The sequence below is a fragment of the Phoca vitulina genome, unplaced genomic scaffold, assembly GCF_004348235.1.
Source record: "Phoca vitulina isolate PV1807 unplaced genomic scaffold, GSC_HSeal_1.0 scaffold41, whole genome shotgun sequence".
In the NCBI taxonomy this organism is placed as follows: Eukaryota; Metazoa; Chordata; class Mammalia; order Carnivora; family Phocidae; genus Phoca; species Phoca vitulina.
The window spans coordinates 1,688,352-1,711,317 of record NW_022589744.1 but is presented as its reverse complement, the minus strand read 5'-3'; the positions used below and the strand labels follow the sequence as shown (position 1 = coordinate 1,711,317).

Sequence of the window (22,966 nt, the reverse complement as noted above, 5' to 3'; positions counted from 1 at the left end):
CTGGAGGGAAGGGATGTGATTCCTTAAGGCCTCCTCAGCCTGCTAGAGAAATCCCTTAAGAACACTCAAGTCCCTTTGATTGAATTCAATATTCACTAAGGCTTCTGATCTTTAATTTGATCTCCTAGGGATGCCTTTTCCTCTGGTGGGGAAAGTACCTTATGCACATAACCAGGGCTGGTCAGTTACCAGTTATATTCTCTGAGATGAAATAATAACTTGGTCAGGTGGAGGGCATTTCGTCTCTGCTGAGTGGATCATTGAGAATCAGTTCCTAAAAAGATTGGCTCCAAATGAACTGAAATGGCATATCTGATCCTACAAAATCAAGGACCCTGGGTCTTCAATGACCTCCCTCAAAATGTCCAGAGGGCTCACCTCGAAACAGCCTACCCAGCAATCCGGCCACCTTAAAGACAACTCTACAGGCCACTTTTCGTAAGTGACATTAAGAGACTATCACATTGCATGCTTTGTCTGGCCAAATATAGCTATGGGATAAATGCAGAATGTCAAAACAGCCCAAGGCATATTCAATAAGCCATTAGCCAGTTTCTAAAATTAATCAGATGGATCCCCCACATAGAGAGGTTCTGGAGGAGACCCCTGAGGCTTTAGAGGATCACCATGCCCACAGTCCCCTTCTCAGGAAAGCCACTCCTAGAGATCCTTTCTATAAACAAACTGCTGGTTCATGCCTTGCGCATTGAATTAAAGCACCATCTCCACATTGGCCTTAACTGATGAGAACAGAAACCCATCAGTCATGGCGCGGCCCAAGGTAAAACTGACTGAGGTGTATATAATAAGGGAGGCCAGCAGCTTCTGAGGCCATTTGGCAGGAGAGCTCCTGATTAGACAGTAACGAAGTGACCTAGTTAGACTCCTCTGTTAGGAAGAAGAAATATTAGGTGGACAAAGAGCTTGTGTTGTTCCAGATCAGGTGAGTAGCTCAGCCAGGTCTCCGTGAGGCTCCTGGATATCCCAGGCTTAGCAGGTAGTCCCAGTCTTAGGAGGCTTAGAATGCATAACTACCCCCTCTGGACAGCTTACTCTTTGCACTGAATTCAATATTTCCCTCAAAAATGTTATTTCTGAAACTTAATACATGGAACACTTCTGAAATTTTATACTTGAAGCTGCCCTCTGCAGAACTCTTAGATTAAGCTAAAGAACTTCCTGTTGCTTATTTGCAAACATCAAATATCTCCATCATTAGAACCCATGATTTACTTGAGTCTAAGTTCTGTTTTCTTCACTTATTCATCATCTACCAGGGACATTTTTGCAAAGAATTTTACAAAAAGGAAGATTCTTTCCCCAATTGGGAATTGTTTAGTTTTTTTCCCTCATGTTAATATTTCTCTTCCTTAGCACTTTGCTTCTTAATGCTAGAACCAATCTTACTGTATTGACATGCCAAGCTTAAGTTTACTCAGTAAACACTAAAGTTGGAGTCACTGGGTAACTGTTTATGGGCCGGCCCCTGGTACTGCCACCTTCTTTCAAGAGCACCAGGATTCTTTTCATGGAGCTTAATTTTCAGAAACACTTGGAAATGTAGAAAAGTTTAAAACTGAGCTATGAAGTGACATCTCCAAACTTTGTTATTGAAAATCTGAGAATAGCGGTGTGCCTGGCTGGCTCAGTCAGTGGAGCATGAGACTCTTGATCTCAGGGTTGTGAGTTCGAGCCCCACATTGGGAGTAGAGATTACTTAAAAAATAAAAAAATTAAAATAAAATAAAAAATAAAAATCTGAAAATATTTATGGTTTTCACTCATGTGCATTAAATAAACTCTTAAAATGTGCCTCAGAAAGTAAATTATTGAGTGCTTACTGCAGACCAAGTATGATGTTAAATGCTTTGCCCTCTCTTATTTAATCTCCACAGTGATGCTTTGAGGTAGATAGTATTATTTTATACAGATGTTGAAGTGGAAGGAGAAAATCTGGATCTAACATGTGCCATGGTGCTTTTCTTACTAGTAGGCAACATCAGGAGTGAGAACCCTGCTTTTGAGCCCTGGTCTGCTTCTTACCTGTGTCCTCGGGCATGTCACTTCTCTTCAACCATCTCACCTCGGCTTCCACTTCCTCCTCTGTTAGTCATTAATAATTCCTGATTATCATTAATCGTTATGATTATTTTTATTTGAAGGGGGTCCTAACTTCAACAGAACAAACCCTCCAACTATCATTTCACTATTATAGTTTCGATCAGTGTGTCTTAAAGATTGAAAGGCAAATTGGGACAACATGGATGGACCTAGAGGGTATTATGCTACGTGAAGTAAGTCAGACTGAGAAAGACAAATACCATATGATTTCGCTCATATGTGGAATCCAAACAAACAGCAGAATCAGACCTACATATATACACAGAACAGTTGCCAGAGGGGGAGGGGTGGGGGAGGGGCACAATGGGTACCTGGGGAGTGGGAGAAATAGGCTTTCAGTTATGGAATGAATAAGGCATGGAAATAAAAGGCACAGCATCAGGAGTGCAGTCAATGATCCTGTAAGAGCATGGTATGGTGACAGATGGCAGCTACACTTGTGGTGAGCACGGCATGATGTATAAACTTGTTGAATCACTATGTTCTACATCTGAAACTAATGTAACATGGTGTGTCGACCATACTTGAATTTTAAAAAATAATTTTAAAAAGATGGAAAGGTAAAAACCATGGGGAGGGGTCTTAGGTTAGTACTTACCAGTTAATGCTTCAATTAGCAATTAATGCTTTGATAAGAATTACTTGATAACCAGCTGAGAACAAGAACAGAACATGGGCTGAGCTACCATGGACAGAAAGGTACTAATGACTCCTGAAGGACCAATGGAGGTTGGATGAAAAGTGCCCAAAACAAAGGTTTCACCTACGTACATATTATCTGGGCTCCGCCTGGCTCAGGATGTGCCTTAGGATTTGGTGTGAAGGCAGGGAGTGACGTTCAGAGTATCATGTGCAGTCTGGTCTGGCTGAAGTATGAATGAAGAAGTGCTGATAGGAAAACCAAGAAAGCGAGCCTGGGGAGGGTATAGGGAAAGCCGTAGTCAAGAGTTCAGATTTTATGCCACAGTGAGGAATCTTTGAGAACTTCTTAGCAGGGCCACAGCATGAGACCCAAGCTGCTTACAGAATCAGGGAAATGGTGGGGCTAGGGTATGGAAGACAGGGGCTTAAGACGCGGTCAGGAGGTCCTTACAATAATCCAGTCATGAGGTCCTGGAGCCCCAAACTAGGGTGGTGGTGATAAGAATAGAAGGAAGGGTGCAATGCTGCAGGAGATATGGATGCCAACTGGACTTGGGGGATTGCTGAGAGGACACCCATAAACCACAGACACCTAGGGATGCTGGGCACTGATGAAAGAGGTCCAAGAATTCCTATTTTCCTTTCCCTCTATTCTCTACCCAATCAAAAATGCCCTAACTTGACATCAGTTGGCAAGTTATTGAGTGCCTACATGTGCAAAATGAATGGAAGAGCATCTTGGCCTACCAAAAACCACAGACAGAAATAAACCTGGCAGAGAGAAGGTGAGGCTAGCACAGGTTCTGGTCCTTTCCAAACCTATGGGCACTAGTCCAAACCTCTAAGAACGTCCTTCCTTGGGAAAGGCAGCCCAGATTACTAATAACTAGGAGATAACTGGGATCTGGTCTCAGTTCTGCAACTGACAGGGTGCCTCCCTTAATCGTTTATTTCTTCCTTCTTATTTCGGAGCAGGTATTTCCGAGAACCTCCGAACAGCTCAAACACCAGGGCCGCACTGTCTTTCCTCTACCCATCTATTGCCTTTAATATTCCTTTATTCAGTTAAAACTATTTTCCCCTCTCGTTTTCTAATCACGTTCTTTATAAAGCACAGCACCGATTCGGAGCAGGGGTGATGGCCTCAATATCTGGGTCTGGGCTTGGGCATCAAGACAAAGCCAATCCGCGTGCTCCTTCCGCGTGTCTTCTCTGCCCGCCGCCATCACCGCTCTGCCTCCCCGACCGCATCCCGTTCCCACGGCAACCGCGGGGCGCCCGCGTCCGGGCTCAAGACCTCGGGGCCCCGGCCCCGCCCCCACGCCGGCGCTCGCGGCCCCCAGCTCGCGTTGCCAAGGAAACGGGAGGACGCCAGGCAGCCACCCCCACCGCCTCTGCCCCTAGAAAGTCGGGCCGCCGTCGCGGAAAGCTGCCTCCGGGGAGGAGGAGGAAGAGGGGCCGGTAGCGGGAGGGGAGACGAGACAGGAGGAGGAAGAGGAGCACAGAGACGGCCCCCGCGCGATTGATGGGCGGCCCCTCCGCCCTGGACCAGCCCGCCTGTCCCGCCCCTCGGCCCCTTCAGCCCGCGCAGGTGGGGAAGGACTGACCCGCCAGGTAACGGCCCGCCCCGGCCGCGCGCGCCCCCCCTGCGGCCCCCAGTCCTCCAAGGAGGTGTGGGGAGGAGAAGGGGAACACCCTCTCCTTTCCGCTTCTGCCATTCTGGAGGGAAATCGGGCCGAAGCCTGGCGGCCTGGCCGCTCCCTCTCCCCGGCTGTCCCGGTGTTTTCCTGCCTCAAAGGGACAGGTGTGGGGGACCCGGTGATCACTTATTTGCACACTGGCAGCCCCCCCGCAGCTGCGCAGCTTCCCCGCAGGCTTCTCGGGTCTGCAAGTCCAGAGTAGGTCTACACGGAGCGAACGGCCCCTCGGGCTTCCGAGGGGGAAATTGTTGATACTGTGATCCTTGGGAGCGTCGAATTGCTTGTCAAGCCTGTGACATCAGCCCCACCCCCCAAAGCTTCCCAGTTACACATGGAGTCTCTCTCTTCTAGGCTTGAAAGTCAGTTGAGTGTGACCGCCCATCTCTGTCACAGTTTCACAATAAAATGAAGAGTCGCCGCCAAAGAGCTTTTCTTACAAGCCCCTTACACCCCCCACCCCTTGATTTCTTAAGCCAGATTGGCTGGGAGAGTCCGATTATCTCCCCCCATCCACGTCAATTCCTCCTCTCTGCCTTCGCTCACAGCATTCTCTCAGTAGCGGGGTGTTAGAAAAACTGGCCCCAAATCACTCATCTTTGTTGCTTACATTCGAGTCATTTTTATAAGATTTTAAAACTCTTAAGATTTTTTTAAGCTAAGACTTAAAGAAATCCGGTAATCTTTGTCATTACAAATTAATTAATTGTGTAAAAGGAGAAATAAATTCTGAGCTCCTTCTTCCAAGTACCCAGTTGTGAAAAAGGGGGGGGGGGATTTATAAACCTGATTGTCAGGTATTAATATAGCCATTTAGATGTTGGTCCAAAGGAACCTGAAGCCTAAAGAGGGGCTTAAATTTACATTTTTCTTTATTGCTGAGCCAATAAAATATTCACTTTAGTACTTCTGATATGAGAACATATTAGAAACTTTTAATAAGAAAACAGTGAAATAGGTTGATGTTATTAAAAAGGGCTCCCTTCTTTTGACAAATGTGGTCATAGAACAGAAGGACAGTATATATGATATTTCAGAGAACTGAAAGAAATCTATTCTGCAATCAGATTCTGTTCTCCTTAGTCAGGGAAACTTGGTTTGAATTCATTGCAAAGTTACACTAGAGAGGAATACATATGTCACAAAGTTCTTAGAATATTCCTCATTGAAATTTCACAGATATGTAGAATTTTGAGGCCAAGAAGAATCACTCACTCTTGCTTTCAGCAAAGCAGGACTCCCTTCTCCCTTGCCCACATTCCTCCTACTCCCTTCTCCTCTCCTTCTCCCTCTCCTGATTTAAAATGGCTTCTTATGTTGATTTTTAAAGCACATATTTGGCCCAATATATTGTCACCAGAGACTTAAAAGAGAAGCATGCATGACCATGAGTGGATTTTAAATTGAGAAGCAGTTCAAAGGTGAGAAATGGAAGAGAGTACAGAATGCTATTTTAGAAACATGAGCCTTGCCCACATTTTATTACCACCCCCTCCCCCACCTGTCTGTATTTGTGGAGGAAAAATTTGGGGGCTTCAAATGGCCATCTGGTTGAGTAGGCCCACTAAACTGAGATCTGCAAATTAAGCATTATCTCATGTGAATTTATTTCCAAACAGTTATTTCTGTTTCTTGTTCGTCCTGGTCAGTTTTCAAACCTGCAGTACAGTATGAGGTTCAAGTGGTACTTCAGAAAGCTGGAGAACTTTTACCTAAATCGTGGTGATCGCCTAATAATCTCTTTCCCCGGTGCCTACAGTATTTGTTTACTCTCACAGAGTATTGATGTGTTTAAATAAATAACATGTGGGACCATGATGCTTCTAAATATGCATTTTATAGTAAAGTACAGTAATCGTTTATGGGAGGGTAAAGAGACTTTTGTAGGTAATTTGAAAGTCCTTTATTTGGTAGATGATTGTGAAGTCAGAGGTAACCTAGCAAGTAGTTCAAATAGTGTTATTTCCTACCTTGTCAGACACAGTTTTTTCATGCCTCTTGACTTAGAAGTCTCTTTAAAATAACACAGCATTAAAGCCAGGATATATTAGCTGGTTTTTCTATGTTAATTTTGTAACCAAAATGTATCATTCAAGTGGACTCTGGGATGTGCCCCTTTAGTGACCATTAACACATTTTTGTTATGAAACCTTATGTTCTCTGCCTGATTCATATTCAGACAGGCTTCTCTTTCCAACAGTAGCAGCAGAGGTTCATCTTTCTGCCTGTTTTACCACCACTGTTTTCCTAAAAGAGTGGGAACATAACTTCATTCTGTGCAGGTACAAATTCATATGAAAAGTTAAAAATGATCTTTATTTATTTAAGAGAGATAGAGAGACAAGGGAGGAGGAGCTGAGGGGGAGAGAGAGAACCTCAAGCAGGCTCCATGCCCAGCACAGAGCCCAAAGCGGGGCTCGATCTCACGACCCTGAGATCATGACCTGAGCCAAAATCAAGAGTCAGATGCTTAACCAACTGAGCCGCCCAGGGGCTCCAAAAATGATCTTTTAAAGTGTAGTTCTATAAATTACTATTAAAAATCCTCAGAGGCAAAATTTAGGTTTTGCATGTAGTCTGTGGAACTATCTGTTGGTTGTAGCTTTAGACTTGGACTCTCAAAGACCAACTTTCTATACTTCAGAGACAGCAACTCCAGAGGAAGCAGCACAAGTTACTAGATGATACTGCTCAGGGCTAGGTGGTAAACCTGGTGAGATTTCACAATGACCAGCCCAGACACTGAGTCACCATGAATCAGGGGCAACCTGATTTTGCCAATATCTATACAAATGAAAAAAATGAAGAGAGGAAGGAAAGCTTCAGAATGCAAACACCCAAGGGTAGGGATGTTGTCTATCTTATCCTGCTGTTTCTCCAGTGTCTAGAGCAGCACCTGTCACATGGTAGTCACTAAAAAATGTGTATCAGAAAGAAGAACAAAGCTGGAGGCATCATGCTTCCTGATTTCAAACAATATTACAAAGCTATAGTAATAAAATTATATGATATTGGCATAAAAGCAGACACATAGATCAATGGAACAGAGTAGAATGCCCTGGAAAACTCATGCATATATAGTCAATTAATTTATGACAAAGGAGCCAAGAATTTACAATGGGACAGTCTCTTCAATAAATGGCGCGGGGAAAACTGGAAGGCACATGGAAAAGAATGAAACTGGGTGATATTACACTATACACAAAAATTAACTCAAAATGGATTAAAGACTTGAACATAAGACCTGAAACCATAATACTCCATAGGTGGTAAGTGCCTTGACCTCGATTTGTCAATGCTTTTTTGGATTTGATATCAAAGGCAACAAGAGCAGGGTGCCTGGTTGGCTCAGCTGGAAGAGCAGGCGACTCTTGATCTCAGGGTCATGAGTTTGAGCCCCATGTTGGGTATAGAGATTACTTAAATAAACTTTTTTTTTAAAAAAGGCAACAAAAGCAAAAACCAACAAGTGGAACTACACCAAACCAAAAAGCTTCTGCACAGCAGAGGAAACCATCATCAAAATGAAAAGTCAATCTACTGAATGAAAATATTTGCAAATCATATATCCAATAAAAGGTTAATATCCAAAATATATTTTTAAAAAACGCAAACAACTCAATAGCAAGAAAACCCAAAAACCCAATTTAAAAATGAGTAGAAGATTTGAATATTTTTCCAAAAGAGACATACATGTGACCAACAGGTACGTGAAAAGGTGCTCAACTCACTCATCATGAGGGAATGCAATCACCCTTACTGACAATGAGATATCACCTCACCCTTGTTAGAATGCCTACTATCTAAAAGATAAGAAGTTAAGTATTGATCAGGATGTGGAGAAAAGGGAATCCCTGTGCACTGTTGGTGGGAATGTAAATTGGTGCAGCCACTATGGAAAACAATATGGAGGTTCCTCAAAAAATTAAAAATAGAACTACCATATGATCCAGCAGTTCCACTTCTGGGTGTTTATCCAAAACACTAACTCATTGCAGCATTATTTACAATAACTAAGACATGGAGGCAAACTCTGTGTCTATTGATGGACGAATAGATAAAATGTGAGATATATATATGTCAGACAGAGAAAGAAATGCTGTATGATCTCATTCATATGTGGATCTAAAAAACAAAACAAAACTCACAGATAGAGAAAACATTCAGAGAACAAACTGGCAGTTGCCAGAGGCAGGGATTGGGGAGGGAGGGGGGCAACATTGGCGAAGGGAGTCAAAAAGCACAAATTTCCAGTTATAAAATAATTAAGTACTGAGGATGTAACATACAGCATGGCGACTATAGTTAATAATGCTGCATATTTGAGGGGCGCCAGGCTGGCTCAGTCAGAAGAGCATGTGACTCTTGATCTCGGGGTCGTGAGTTTCAGCCCCACGTCGGGTGTAGAGATTAATAAATAAAATAAAGAGACTTAAAAAATACTGTATATTTGAAAGTTGCTAAGCGAATAGATCTTAAAAGTTCTCATCACGAGAGGAAAAGAATTCTAACTATGTGGGTGATGGATGTTAACTAGACTTATTGCAACATTTTGCAATATACACAGATATCTATTCATTCTGTGGTACACATGAAACGAATGTCATGTTCTACGTCAATTTAAAAAAAAAAAAAAAACGTGTAGCAATCACTGAAAGGGCTTCACTGGCCCCAAAAGCAGGATGTGTAGGACTTCAGGTGACCCTAACCGAGGAGGTCTCTCAGACTCATCATGAACAGCGCCGTGTACTAACTGTGTGACTTTAAATATTTTGGTCATAAACTCAGGCCACACCAATCAGAGCCCGGGCTCCTGAAAGCATCGTGTCTACTGCCTCACCTCTCGTTTGCGCAATCCTCGGCAATCTGTCTTCAGTGCACTCACCAAGGTTATAAATAACCTGCTCCTTGAAGCGCGCTCTTCGCAGCGGCCATGGAACCGCGCCCACCTGGTTTGCCTCCTGCCTCTCCGGCTGCTTTGCAGCTTCTCTTCCGCTCGGTGTTCTCAAGTTGGAGTGTTCCTCAGCTTTCTGTCCCGGCTTCTCCTCCTCTTCCCAGTACACATACTGCCTTCTTCAGCTGTCACCCAATGCCCGTGGTGCCCAAATCCTTGCTTCTCTCGTCAGCTCCAGAGCCCCGCGTCTAGGCGCTGGCCTGACGCCTCCACTCCCCCCCCCACAAGTCCCCCACTTCAAATTCCACACGGTTTTCTCACAAAGAGAAATGTCTCCAGAATCATCCACCGACCAGCCACCGGTTCCCCGGGGAGCTGCTGCGAGCCCATAACCTGGCTGGCTTCCTCCACCTTCCCTCTCCCGCGCCATCCATATCATCACCCAGCCCTGATGATTTTGTCCCCCGAGTAGCCCCCCAAATCCATCGTGGTGAGAGTGTGGGCCCTGCTGTGAGACTCTGTGGGTTCAAACCCCAGTTCTTCCATTTACCAGCTCTGCAGCCTTAAGCAAGTTACTTACTCCCTCGGTGCCCCAGTTTCCTTATCAGCAAAATGGAAATAGAGTGGTTGCCTCAAGCACCATCCTGAAGATCCAGTGAGTTACTGTGTGTAAATGTTGACAAGAGTGCCCAGACCTTCAGGAGGCTCAGTAAATAGCAGCTCCAATGTCTGCCTCCTCCACCGTTGCCTCCTCTCCACTGTTGCTACCCAAGTGTGGTCGCTGTCTTACCTGGATTATCGTCATATGTTCCCGGGGGTCCTTCTACTTTCGTTTTTACTCCCCCCCCTTTCATTCTCTACACTAGAGCTGGAGGGGCCTTTGAAAATGCAAATCTAGGGGCACCTGGCTGGATCAGTTGGTAGAGAATGTGTGACTCTTGATCTTGGGGTTGTGAGTTTGAGTCCCATGTTGGGTGTTGAGATTACTTAAAAATAAAATCTTTAAAAAACAAAATAAAATGCAAATCTAACCATTTATTCCCCAGGTTGGAATCTTCCAGTGGCAGTTATATGGCTCTTGCAATCATAACCTTCCAGGCTCCAAGTGAACCAGCTGGCCCCTGTCTCCCCGACAGCCCTGCGTTGCTGTTCTCCCCTCTCTCTGCTCCAGCTGCACTGGCCCTCTTGGTCCTCAACCACACCAGCCCCCTGCTGCCCCAAAGCTCTGGCACCTGCTGTCCTTTCTGTCTGAGAGGCTCTCTGTCCCACTTCTTGCCTGGCTCACTCCTTAGCAAGCCCAGTGTCATTTCCTAAGGAAAACCTTGCCCCCTAGACCATGTCATGCCCTCCCATAATAACCGTCTCTCAAAGAAGCCCACATTTCCACTCCATAGCCCTTATCACAATTAGGGTTCCCTAGTCAATGCTCAAAAGAGTTGGGATTTGAACCCTGAGAGTCTCACACAGCAGGGCCCACACTCACACCACGATGGATTCAGGGGCTGCTCAGGGGAGAAAATCATCAGGGCTGGGTGATGATATGGATGGCGCGGGAGAGGGAATGTTAGGAAGCCGGCCAGGTTATGGGCTTGAGCAGCTCGCTGGGCGGTGTGAACATTCCCCTCAGATAATTCTGGAGGAGGGGCAGGCTCGTGAGAACACCTCATGGAGTTTGAAGTGGCTGGGGTGCGGCAATGTTCAGCGTCAGTCCTCTGCCCACCCGACTGTGAACACCACCGAGGCAGGGGCACGTTCATCCTTCCGACGGCTGTATCCCAGCACCCAGCATAGGGCCTCAGTTGGAATAGCGACGCGACTGTTGAATAAGTGAATTTAAGTGACCAGGCGCTCATAACTTTAGTCATTGCTAATTTCGCTAGATTCTTGGGTTTCCTTTTTTTGTCAAGTCATAGAACTGCTTCTGAATCAGGTGTCTGTCAGTCTAACTCCCTATGAATAACCAACCAGGACGGGATTGCTGAAGCCAGCTGATGAATGTGGCTGCATTATTTATGCCCAGAACAGGAGGGCTGTAAGGGCATCCACACCAATACAAAGAGTCCTTGCTGGCTGAAAGGAGCATCTGTGCCTTTCAAACAATGGAAATTAGATTAATAAGAGAATAAAAGCAATTATACTAAGATAAATCCAAATACGGCACAGCAACAAAGGATTATGTCACAGCACATTTATTTATCTTTTATATGCAGGTTGGGGATTAAGAATCATGTTGCATGAAGCAAGGGACAGGCAGAAGTTCGTGAGTAATGTTCAATATCTGCGGGACATGCAGCATAAGGTGGACTCTGAATATCAGGTAACTGCAAAAAACTAGAATCATCTTCCACCTTCCTTACAGTAATTATGTGAGAATTCAGGATACAGTCTGAGTACATGATAAGCAGTAATCACTTTCTAAAATCCAAAACCCATCACTTCCTAGATGTGTGACTATGGAAAGCCACTTGACCTCTCTGTGTTTCCTCATCCTTAAAATGGGGTTAATAACAGTACCCACTTTGGGGCGCCTGGGTGGCTCAGTCAGTTAAGCATCTGACTCTTGATTTCAGCTCAGGTCATGATCTCAGGGTTGTGAGATCAAGCCCTGTGTCGGGCTCTGTGCTAGGCCTGGAGTCTGCCTAGGATTCTCTCTCTCCCTCTCCCTCTGCCCCTCCCACCCTGTCTAAAAAAAATCAAAAAAATATAATAATAGCACCCACTTCATAATATTGTCACGAAAACAAAATAACACTTGAAAAGTACTTAGCACAGAGCTTGGCACACAAACCTAGTCGATGAATGACATGAAGGCTTAAGCTTGATAAGCCAGCTATCCAGAAAAAAACCCTTAAAGAGTTAATGGGGTTGACCTACCATTTATAAAATAACATGCCTTTCCACTGTCATCCCACCAGAAGAAAGGTGGTTAACACATTCTCCAATAAGCTAACTATTCGTCACCCTAGTTACAGTGTTTACATGCAAAAACAAAACAGACAGGGAGCCTAAGGAGTCGTGATGTAATTACCCAGAGCTAGCACAGGACAAACTTGCCAGACTGGGCGTGAGATTCTGGGAGCAGTGAGAAAGTGTCGCCCAGCCTGCTGGCCAGAGGTCAACCCTTGCCAAAGAGGCATGTCCTCTGCTTCAGCCGAGGATTGAAAAGTGCTCCTTCCTTAAGGAAAACACAGAACTGTTGCTATCAGATTTTTCTCCTTCTTAGCAATTTCAAATATAACCAAACCTCCTGGGTCACCAAGGAAACCAGACCGAGCTCAGTAACCTGATTTCACCTGTATAGCGCAGCTCAGCTGTGGGGCTGGAAACAGAGTCAGCAACTTCCTCCCACAACTTGCCAACCCACGCACGAGACTGTAAAATTGAGGGAATTTCTGTAAAATGAATAAGAACGTAAATACCTGAACTGGTCACACTGGGAATCCATCTGCTTTTCACCAAGACGCCTCTGCCACCTGACCTTCATTTGGAAATGCTTGTTTGAAATTGTCTCCAGAACAAGCACGTAAGAAAATCAGTCTTATTATTTGATGATCTCTGCTGGAGAAAATCACACAACTGTGTGGCCTAAAGTCACTGGGGCTTTATTTTTCTAATTTCATTGGACTTTCAACACTGTCCTTATTAATAAGGATACTTTCAACACTATCCTTATAAATAACAACACTTTATCAAGTGCATACAACGTCCTAAACGAAGTCCCTTCTCTCCCAGCATTCTTATTCTGGAATTGAGAAACAAACAATACACACAACTAAATAAATATGTAAGATAGTTTTGATTACTGATAAATATAAGGAGGCAAACAGAGGTAAACAGCTGGGGGGTGATGCTCCCTTACACAGTTAGGGAAGCCTCTTTGGGGAAGTAACATTTGAGTGTAGAGGTAAAAGATGGGAAAGAGCTGGCCAGAGCATCCTGAGCAGAAGGAAAGCAAGTGCAAAGACCCTGAGGCAGGAACTAACTTGGAGCCCTGGAAGAAACAAAAGAAGGCCAGAGTGGCTGAAACACATTGATCAAGGAAGAATGTGGCACGTGACAAGGTAAGAGAGGTAAATGGGCCAGGTCATGTCGAATCTCTCAGGACAAAGTTTGGTGTTTGGAGTTTATTCTTAGGGAGAATTATTGGGATGATTTTAAGCGGGGGAGTGGCATGATCTGATTTACAGTGTTTAAAAATCACTCTTGCTGCTGTATGGGGAAAGGAAGGAAAGGGACTTGAGAAGCAGCAGAAAAACTTGGTAAGGAAACTCTGAGAGAAATTTAGGAGAGAAATGATGGTGGCTCAGACCCAGGGGGTAGGAGTGGAGGTGGTGAGAAGTGGCCCAACCCAGGAAACAGAAGAAGAACTGACAGCATGCCGATATATGGAGAGGCGGAGTGACGGAGAGAAAGGAGTGAAGGTTGACTCAGCATCGACATGCTTACTCGTCCATCAGCTCCCTCTGTCATTGTCGGTTTTCAACTTTCCTACTTTTCTCAGACCTGCAATCCCCACACTTTCAACAAAGAACTTCTCTTCCTGTTTTATACACACAGGAAACAAAGCAAAGGACCCAAGGCCATCAGGTGGGAAGCCTCGCCACTCCTTTCCTTCCATTCCAGGCTACACACCCATCCAGCCCTCAAGTTCGCAGGGGGAAACAACACTTTCCCGGCCAGTGGCTGGCCGGAGCTCTTGGCCCACACCCTGCTGTGTCCAGCCCCTCTCCATCCAGGGACTTGTCGTCTCTATCTTTGACATTTCCTTCCTTCTAATTGGCTCAGCCTACAAACATGCTCAAGTCCCTCCTATACTGAGAACAAAAGAACAAAGCTGCAGGACACGCGGTCCATCTCTAGCCACAGCCCTGGCACTGTCCCCAACCTGCTACATTTCTATCTCTACTCCCCCCCGCCAACCCCGTTCATTCCTAACCCACTGCAGCCTGGCTGCCCCCTCCCCTCCCTGAAGTTGTTCTAAGGTCAGTAGCCAAATTCAAGGGACATCTTTTTAGTCTTTGTTTTCTGAAGCTTTATCTACATTTGACACTATTACTCCTTCCTTCTCAAAACATTACTCCTTTGGCTTTCTGACAGCACACTCTGCTGATTTTCCTTCTGTTTCTCTCACATTCTTCTCCCTGCCCCACAAATGTTAATTCCCCCGGTTTCCAACAGCCTAGCTTTCTTCCAACTCACAAGGTCTCTGTGACCCATCTCCTCCCTCCCATGTTTTTAACCAGCACTCGTAGACTAATGACCTATGATACTGAGTCTCCCTAAAGTGTCACGATCACATGCACGCCTGCTTGTTGCACATTTCCATCTGGATGTCACAGAGGCACCTCAGCATGTCCACCCTCTGCCGTCCTCCTCTGTATGTAAGCCTTGCCCGACTCCTTTCTCTCCCTCACCACCCACATCCCACCTGTTACCAAGTCCTGCCACCATTATTTAAAAGCTCTTGAACTGGTGCCTTCCTTTCATCCCATTGCCACCACCCTGGTTCCCACCTCCATGGTTTCTTTCCAAGATCATTACAATGTCCTTATTACCGTTCTCCATGCCTCCAACCTTGGCATCCTTCAGATTGCTTTTTTGAAATCTATCTAAAATGTGAACTTGACAGTGCAGTTGGAATGCATGAAACCCTGGAGTTGCTTCCCCCCACGTAGAGGCAGGTCCAAGACCCAAGAACCACAACCAGAGCAGCCTAAATCTTCACCGCTTCTCTGACCTCCCCTTCCCCCTTCTTTACTCTCTTGACAAGGGTGGTAGAGACTGCAGTTTGAATTTAGAACTAAATGAAACCTCTGTACTCCCACCACACCCTTCTTTTAAAACCCACTTTATTGGGGCGCCTGGGTGACTCAGTCGGTTAAGCATCTGCCTTCGGCTCCGGTCATGATCCCAGGGTCCTGGGATCGAGTCCCGCATCGGGCTCCCTGCTCAGCGGGAGGTCTGCTTCTCCCTCTGCTTGCTGTTCCCCCTGTTTGTGCTCTCTCTCCCTCTCTCTCTCTCTCTGACAAATAAATAAATAAAATATTTTTAAAACCCCACTTCATTGAGGTATAATTCACATATCACAAAATTCACCTGTTTTAAGTGTATAATTTAATGACTTGCAGTAAATTTACCAAATCTGCAGCCAAATCATCATCCGGCTTTAGAACATTTCTATCACTCCAATACCAAATCGCCCTTTCATACCTCTTTCACGTTGCTTATGAAATTGTATTGAAATTGTCTTGTGGGTGACTTCCCCTCAATCTGGACCACAGTTTCTTACGGGCAGGGATGGAGACATACTCTATTATGTCGAACTGAATGCCCTGCCTTTGATGGGAGGCACCATGACCTAACTTGACCACCAACTCTGTTTATCAGTCTTAGATTCAGCTGACTTATAACTATTTCTCAAGGTCAAGTCCACCCTCATTGAGCATTTTCAAAACCACTCACCACAAAGTCTGCAAAAAATAAATATGGTTGTCTTTAATATGTTCTGAGTATTGTTGAATTAAATATATAGCAACCCACAGAAACGACTTCGAAGGGAACAGTAGTGAGCTATTTGTATGATTTAGTCTCTCCCTTGACTTGTTCCAGAAAGGATTTAAAATAGGGGTTTAAGAATCATTTGCATGACCTTAATAACCCCTCAAAAACTTGGTCCATATATGACCTGTGTGTATCTAGATAATTTACTAAGATAGACTTTGCATCGGGTCGATATTGAATCCCTGGCTCATCAATGAGCTTGGCCCAAGGAATCCCAGCTTTCACTCCCAGGGCAGCAACCTGCTTGCACACTAGGGACTCCCCATTTCAGAATGTACAAATAGTGTAAGACCTAATAACTAGATAGGACTCCTAAATCATATAAATTTGCCACAGATTCCTGCCTGTGCTTCACTCGCCTTTAATGAACTGGCTCAAATTGAAGCCCTTACAAACCTCCTGTGTACATATTCCTGTGACATCCTAAAATATGCTGAGGGTTGGTGCACACCAAATTAGCAGTGCCTTTACAGGTCTGTGTGGTGGCACCAGGAGAGGTGGCTTAAACCCACCCTGAGTTATTTTGATGCTGCTCCTTTCAGTGGTTGGGTGGGACCCTTTTGAAAAAACAAGAGGAAATAAACATCTATCTGGCATATTACATGCTATTTCAGAATCTGGTAGCTAGTACATAATTACATGCCATCTCAGGATTTGGCTCTGTTTCTTCAAGGGTGTTCATGCTGCATAGATTTTTTTTTTTTCCCCCTTCCTTCTTTTGGTCAAACGTGTTTATGTAACTTGAGGCAGAATTTAGCCATTAATTTCTACCGAAAGCTGGAGACAAAGATTACACTTGGCATTTCAGAATGATATTCCATAATCTATCAAATGTGTTCGGATGGGTTTCATTCCCTGTCATTTATTTCATCCTGATCTTTCAAGGACTGAGCGAACAACTGAACATGACGCTATGAACTTGTTCAAGGACATGATAGGTGACAGTGCCACATGGCGGGGGGCTTGGGGACCGTCCACTCAGGGGGTTGAGGGAGTAGAGAAAATTCAGCTTCCCCTCCCATGGGAGCCTGGGGGAGGGTTCTCTGCTCTGCTCACCTCTGAGGTACGTGCTTCTGTCCTCTCCACAGACAGAACAGGAAAAGAAACTCATTTGAGGGGAATAGCATGTCAAATTGTTCTTACACCTCTGATTCCTTAACATCTTAAAACTAATGAACTTGAATAATGCCACCAATGATAATTAAACCCCCGAAGTCCGGGTTACGCATGTTAGATCATAAGAACAGAGAAGTACCAACCGAAGCAGTGGCAAGTCCCACTTCTCCAAATGCTTGGAGGTTGGAGCAACAATAACCTTGGCGGAGGCCACCATGCTCGAGAGGCAGAGATGCCCCGTGGTCACGGGGTTTTTCATACTGGAACCGGGAGGCTGGGAAAGTGTTCCTATGGCTGGTGGCTTCTTAAGGCCTCCGGAGCCCGGATGAGGACTTGGAGGCGGGACTGATAATCAAATAAACGTAAGAAACTGAGCCTCCCACTCCCCCATTACCCCCCCACACCGGTGGATTCAGAAAGCTGCAACACTGAAGAAAAAGCGCTTTATGAGGTACCCTGGCTGACTGAGGGCAGGATCTCCTCAGTTGTCTGGCGGGGGAACTGCAGGCCTAGGAAACAGACCGCTGCCTCCAGGGCACAAAAACAAGGATGAAGCTCAGGCCCGGACAGAAAGATTCTTTCTTCTTCCCTGACCAGGATCCGAGTCACGCGATTTGGCAAAGGCTGGCTTTAGAAATAGAAGTAAACCAAGCAATGGGATCAGAAACAACAATTAAAGCCTAATGATGATAATGACGGTGATGAGGGTGATGAGGGTGATGATGGTGGTGATGAGTGCCTTTCACTGAACACTCGCCAGGAGCCAGTCACTCTGCCCAGCGTCCTGCCAACAGGGCCCCAGGCTCCCCGGCAATCTGGCGGCACCGGGCATCTCCCTCTTTCAGATGAGGGAAGCAAGAATCAATGGAGTTAGTCAGGCTGCCCAAGGTCATGTTGCGAGAAAGTGGCAGAGCTGGGGCTTGTCATGTTTACCCGTATTGAGTTACAGTGAGTCACAGAACCCACGTCATCTGCCACAGGCATATATGCACATTCTGTGTTCTGCCCCCACATTGGGAGCTTGTGCTCTGGAGGCAGCCTGACTGCGTGCCGATAGAGGGATGGGCTGGGAGGGGGGGTTGTGGGGGCAGCGCCAGAGGAGGAGTGAAGGAGGAAGCCCCCCACCCAGCTCAAGGAGGAAATGAGTTACCTGAAGCCTTCCATTTTCAGACCGCCCTCAGCCAGTTCCGTCACATGAACAGAAACTTATTTATAGCAATCTAGCTCCAGACACGTGGAACTGAAAAGGGAATATTTTTAAAGTTCCAGGGGAAGGGGAGCCCCTGGTGATCATGAGTTACACGTCAGTTCCTCCTTGCCAGCCTGTGGATTTCACACTCTGCCCTGTCGCTCCGGGACCCCCACTGTGCAAACATCGGCATCAAAAATGGTAAAAAAAAAAAAAAAAAAAAAAATCGTTCACATTTACAAATAATAAGAAAACTAGCCCCCAGGGGACGTGGGGCAGTTACGGCTCCTGTCTTGCTATTTCTAGGACTGGAAGTCTGGACTTGCCTCTCTGTCCCCGTGTTCCTTCAACTGGGCAAAGCTATCACTTCAAGAGGACCGATGTTTGATTTACACAGAAAGATTGCTGCTTGGCTGTAACAAGATAAAAATTATGTGCCCTGTCACCGGTTTGCTCTCGGACTCCTCTATGAGAGGAGGCATAAAGGAACCAGAGGAGAAAAATTTTTTTTCGACACTGCAAACCATTCTACTCCTCCTCCCCTTTTGGTAAAGAAATATTTAAGTTGCATGCATTCTTGGAGAGAATTTTCAAAAAACACTCAACCCACAAGAATTCTGTTCATCCCACAAAATCTGCCTTGGTCCTGCATGCATTTGCTAACACGGTCCTCCTCTTTGAGCCTATCAGCATTTGCTGTTTGCGCCTGCAATCCCAGTCGGGTAGGATAACACAGACATCTGCCGCTCCAGGAAACAACACTCCGAGCCAGGGTTCCTCCCAAACGGGCTCCAATCTGAAGTCATTGGAAAAGGAATGAAAAAGGAGAGGCCCGTCTTTACTGGAACGTCATTAAACTCTCTGGCTAACTCTCTTCAGGTTTACTTTGGTTTATTTTCATACTCGATGTTTAACTTATTTATCATAGTTACTGTCCACTACTTTTGGGGGGTTTTTTTTGCTCAAATTATTTATTAAAACAGACACTGCCAGGGCACCTGGGTGGCTCAGTTGGTTGAGCGTCCGACTCTTGATTTCGGCACAGGTCATGACCTCAGGGTCTTGGGATCGAGCCCCAGGTCGGACTCCACGCTCAGTGGGGAGTCTGCTTGGGATTCTCTCTCCCTCTGCCCCTCCACCCCCACCTCAAATAATTAAAAAAAAAAAAAAAAAAAAAAAACACTGCGCACGATTAAGATGGCTTGCTATCTATGTAGCATAGTTTTTGAAAATAAGATTAACAGTGACACAGGAAAAAAGGGGGGGGCAACCATTTTGGATTGCTGTCCCTTTCCAAATAAGGCAGGGTGGAACCGTACTTTCCGACACTTTCCACTTGCTGCAGGTACCATGTGGCCGCTGTGCATAAGCCCCGAGGCCAGGGCTTCACCAGCAACGTGGTTGTGAAGCACGGTGTAACCAGCTCGCTGTTCCCAATTCCAAGTGGTAAATGTTTTGTTAATATCAGGTCATTTCTATTTTTAACCACGTAGCATAATATTAGGCTTTCCCAGAGGCCTGAAATTCTGGCAAGTCCTTCCACATCAAGGAAGGAGATGCATTTTCTAACAAAGGGGAAAAATGAAGAAGGAATCTTTCCGTTCTCAACCCAGCCAGGAAGGGGAGATGTCAGGCCCTGTTTAGAAACAGTATTGTTGGTCTTTACATTGCGTTTCTTTACCATGACGGTGGATAATTTGGCTCTAGCAGCGCAAAGGTGAATTCGGGCACTGAATCTATAGAAATGCTCCAAGAAGTTTTATTATTTTAAACTATTTAAAATATCAGTTGAAACCCCCATAGCACATGCTATCCTTGGGGTTTTTTTCTGTCCTGATCCTGGAGAAGAAATATATTGGTACTAGATTTTCTCTTGTTTGTTTTTTAAACAACGGAAAATTTTTTTTGTTGGTTATTTTTATTTTTTTTTTGCATTTGGGGACTGATATTTCCCTCTGAAACAATAATGCAATTCAGTGAACATTAAATGCTAGATGCTGGGGGATTCAAAAGATAAGAGGTGGTCCTTACCCTGAGGGTTCTTACTGATCAGCAGGAGAAACAGGCTCAAAACAACTAACTTGTACAGCAGTTTAAAAAAATTGCATAATTCAAGCTGCGTCTGTATAAAGGAGCAATTAATTTGGCCTGGGGAAGAGGAGCAAGGCAAGGAAAGAGATGCCACGTGAGCTGGATCTGAATAGATCTGCAGGATTTGCCAGCCTGTGAACATCCCATGAAAGGCATTCCGAGTGGAAGGAAGCGCACGTGCTAAAGCTCTCACATAGGAAAAGCCTTCCCCTGGAACCAGGTGTGATCCAAGAGGCCAGAGTAGAGTGGTGATAGAACGAGGGGGCTTGGAGAAGAGCAAGGCAGAAGGGGAAGCTAATACCGTGTATCAGGTCCTTCTTGCCCTAAGCAGGCAATTGTTGGGGAAATACTTGTCAAAACACCTCTTGGTATGTTGATTTTAATTTATTAAAGCAGTGGCTACTATTTTTGACCTGGCATTTTGGGCAAAGGGAAGAGAGAACGATGCCTGGCTGAGCGTCCTCACACTTGGTAAAGGTGTTGATGAGCCCTTGGAGATGGACGTTATATATTTCATGCTCCTCATTATAGAAATTAAGCAAAAAGTTATATATCAAAGCTCATCGCACACCTAAGCCAAGGAAACATTTTTTTATTCTGCAGGCTTGTCTGAGACGACAGGAATACAGAAGAGACCCAAATGAGAAGAAACGAGATCAATTTTGGGGGCCAGAGACAAATTTGGAGAGATCCCGGTTTTCAAGTGGGTCATCTTCCAAACAGGTACTTAGAACTCTGGGAGATATCCTCCTCCTGCTTCTGCTGGTGTGTGTGTGTGTGTGTGTGTGTGTGTGTGTGTGTGTGTGTGTGAGTCACTTAGGAAAAAGCCAACTCAGAAAGGAGGTGTTGGAAGCCCTAAATGTCAGGACAGGGAGACGCAAGGGCAAGAGCTCCCATCCTGGGTACTGTCCAGGCAGCTTCTTTGTTGAACAACTAACCCTCTTCACCCCGGTTGGGCCTCCATCTTCTTTCCTGATGGGCCTGATGGAGATTGTCTCTGAGGCACCATCCAAATCAGAAATGCTACAGCTCTTTCATTTCAAGAGTTGAGGCTAAGATGAATAAGTCAACCAGAGAAAGACAATTATCATATGGTTTCACTCATGTGTGGAATATAAGGAATAGCACAGAGGACCATAGGGACAGGGAGAGAAAACGGAAAGGGAAGAAATCAGAGAGGGAGACAAACCATGAGAAACTCTGGACTCCGGGAAACAATCTGAGGGTTGCTGGGGGGGGGGGGGGAATGGGGTAACCGGGTGACGGGCATTAGGGAGGGCACGTGATGGGATGAACACTGGGTGTTAAATGCCACTAATGAATCATTATATGTTGGCTGATTGAATTTAAAATTTAAAAAATGGAAAAAAAAAAGACTTGAGGCACTGGGCCTTCTAAAGCACAGCATCACCTATCTATACAGCTGCATCAATGTCTATCTGATCTGTCCCTATAACCATAGCCATAAGATAAATACAGATACGAAGATATATCATGTATGTGTATGGGCGTATAGTCTAACCCACTGCATTGCTTAATCTTGTTTTTAAATAGAGTAAAATGTAGTAATAACTGCATCCTGTAATAACTAGAAATTGTTCACATGTTTTTGTCTGGATGATAATAAAAGATAGTAAGATCAATATGATAGTGATATGATAATAGTTGTAGTTACCAATATCTGAGTGCTTACAATGTTCCAGCACTGTGCTAAGCGTTTTATACATATTAGCTTATTTAATTCTCATAAATCTCTATGTATTTACCTCATTTTACAGATGAGAAATTGAGCCTTAGAAAAGATAAGAAACTTGACCCAAGACTTCATGCCAGTGTGTGGTGGAGTCAGGGTTCCCTTCCAGGCAGTCTAACCCAGGGAGGGTGCTCTGAACCACTGAACTATATGATCATATTTCATATTTAAGATCTTATCTGAGTACGAATTTTACTTATCCTATGTAAGCACTAAATACCACAAGCTGCATTCAACACCGTTTGTTAGCATGGTGAATTGATTTAAGATGAGTAATATGCCTTTTATGAATTCTTATTTAATATTTTATGCCTGCAATATACTCCAGAGGATGGACTCTCTCTCTGTCAGTGGCGCGGATCCCCGGGATAGATCCTGGATACCTGATATCAATCAAGTTCTCGTTGGGATTTCTCCTTTAATCTGGGATGCTTACACTGTGGTTATTTAATGTTCAAAGGATACCTTAAAAACATCAATGATTGATGTTTATGGATGTAGTTGTATCCCTGGGTGAGATCTATACTCCCTATTAAGGAACATGAAATCACACGATAAAATATTCCACCTAGAGTCTGAAGGGGAAAGAGACTCTCTTACAATATTGGCACCATCGAGCGCCTGGGTTGTTCCCTGTTAGTCAAAGACGAAATAGAATGCCTGCTGCTGATTAAACTTAGGGAGTGAGATTAATCCAAAAAATTAAATCTAGTTTGGCTACAACAACACATTTTTAGCATTAAAAAAAATTCTCACTTTTTTTTTTTTTTTTTTTTGCATGCAGGAACAAAACTCAAGGGCAGATAAAAAATGTAACGTAAGTCAAACAGTAACATGCAGCAATCTTCCTAGACTGGTAAAACACACGGGCAGCTGGGTTCTTGTATCTTCACGCAAAGACT

At 44.8% G+C, this 22,966-nt stretch overlaps 1 protein-coding gene across 1 annotated transcript in view; it reads left to right on the top strand.

Annotated features, from left to right (window-relative positions):
* The first annotated feature begins 11,581 nt into the window (after positions 1–11,581).
* MARCHF10 (membrane associated ring-CH-type finger 10) overlaps positions 11,582–22,966 on the top strand; it is a 71,897-nt gene continuing 60,512 nt past the window's right edge. Inside the window, exons 1-2 of the mRNA XM_032429967.1 lie at positions 11,582–11,671; positions 20,915–21,034. Of these exons, the coding sequence (XP_032285858.1) occupies positions 11,582–11,671; positions 20,915–21,034 (210 nt within the window). The remainder of the gene's footprint in view (positions 11,672–20,914; positions 21,035–22,966) is intronic.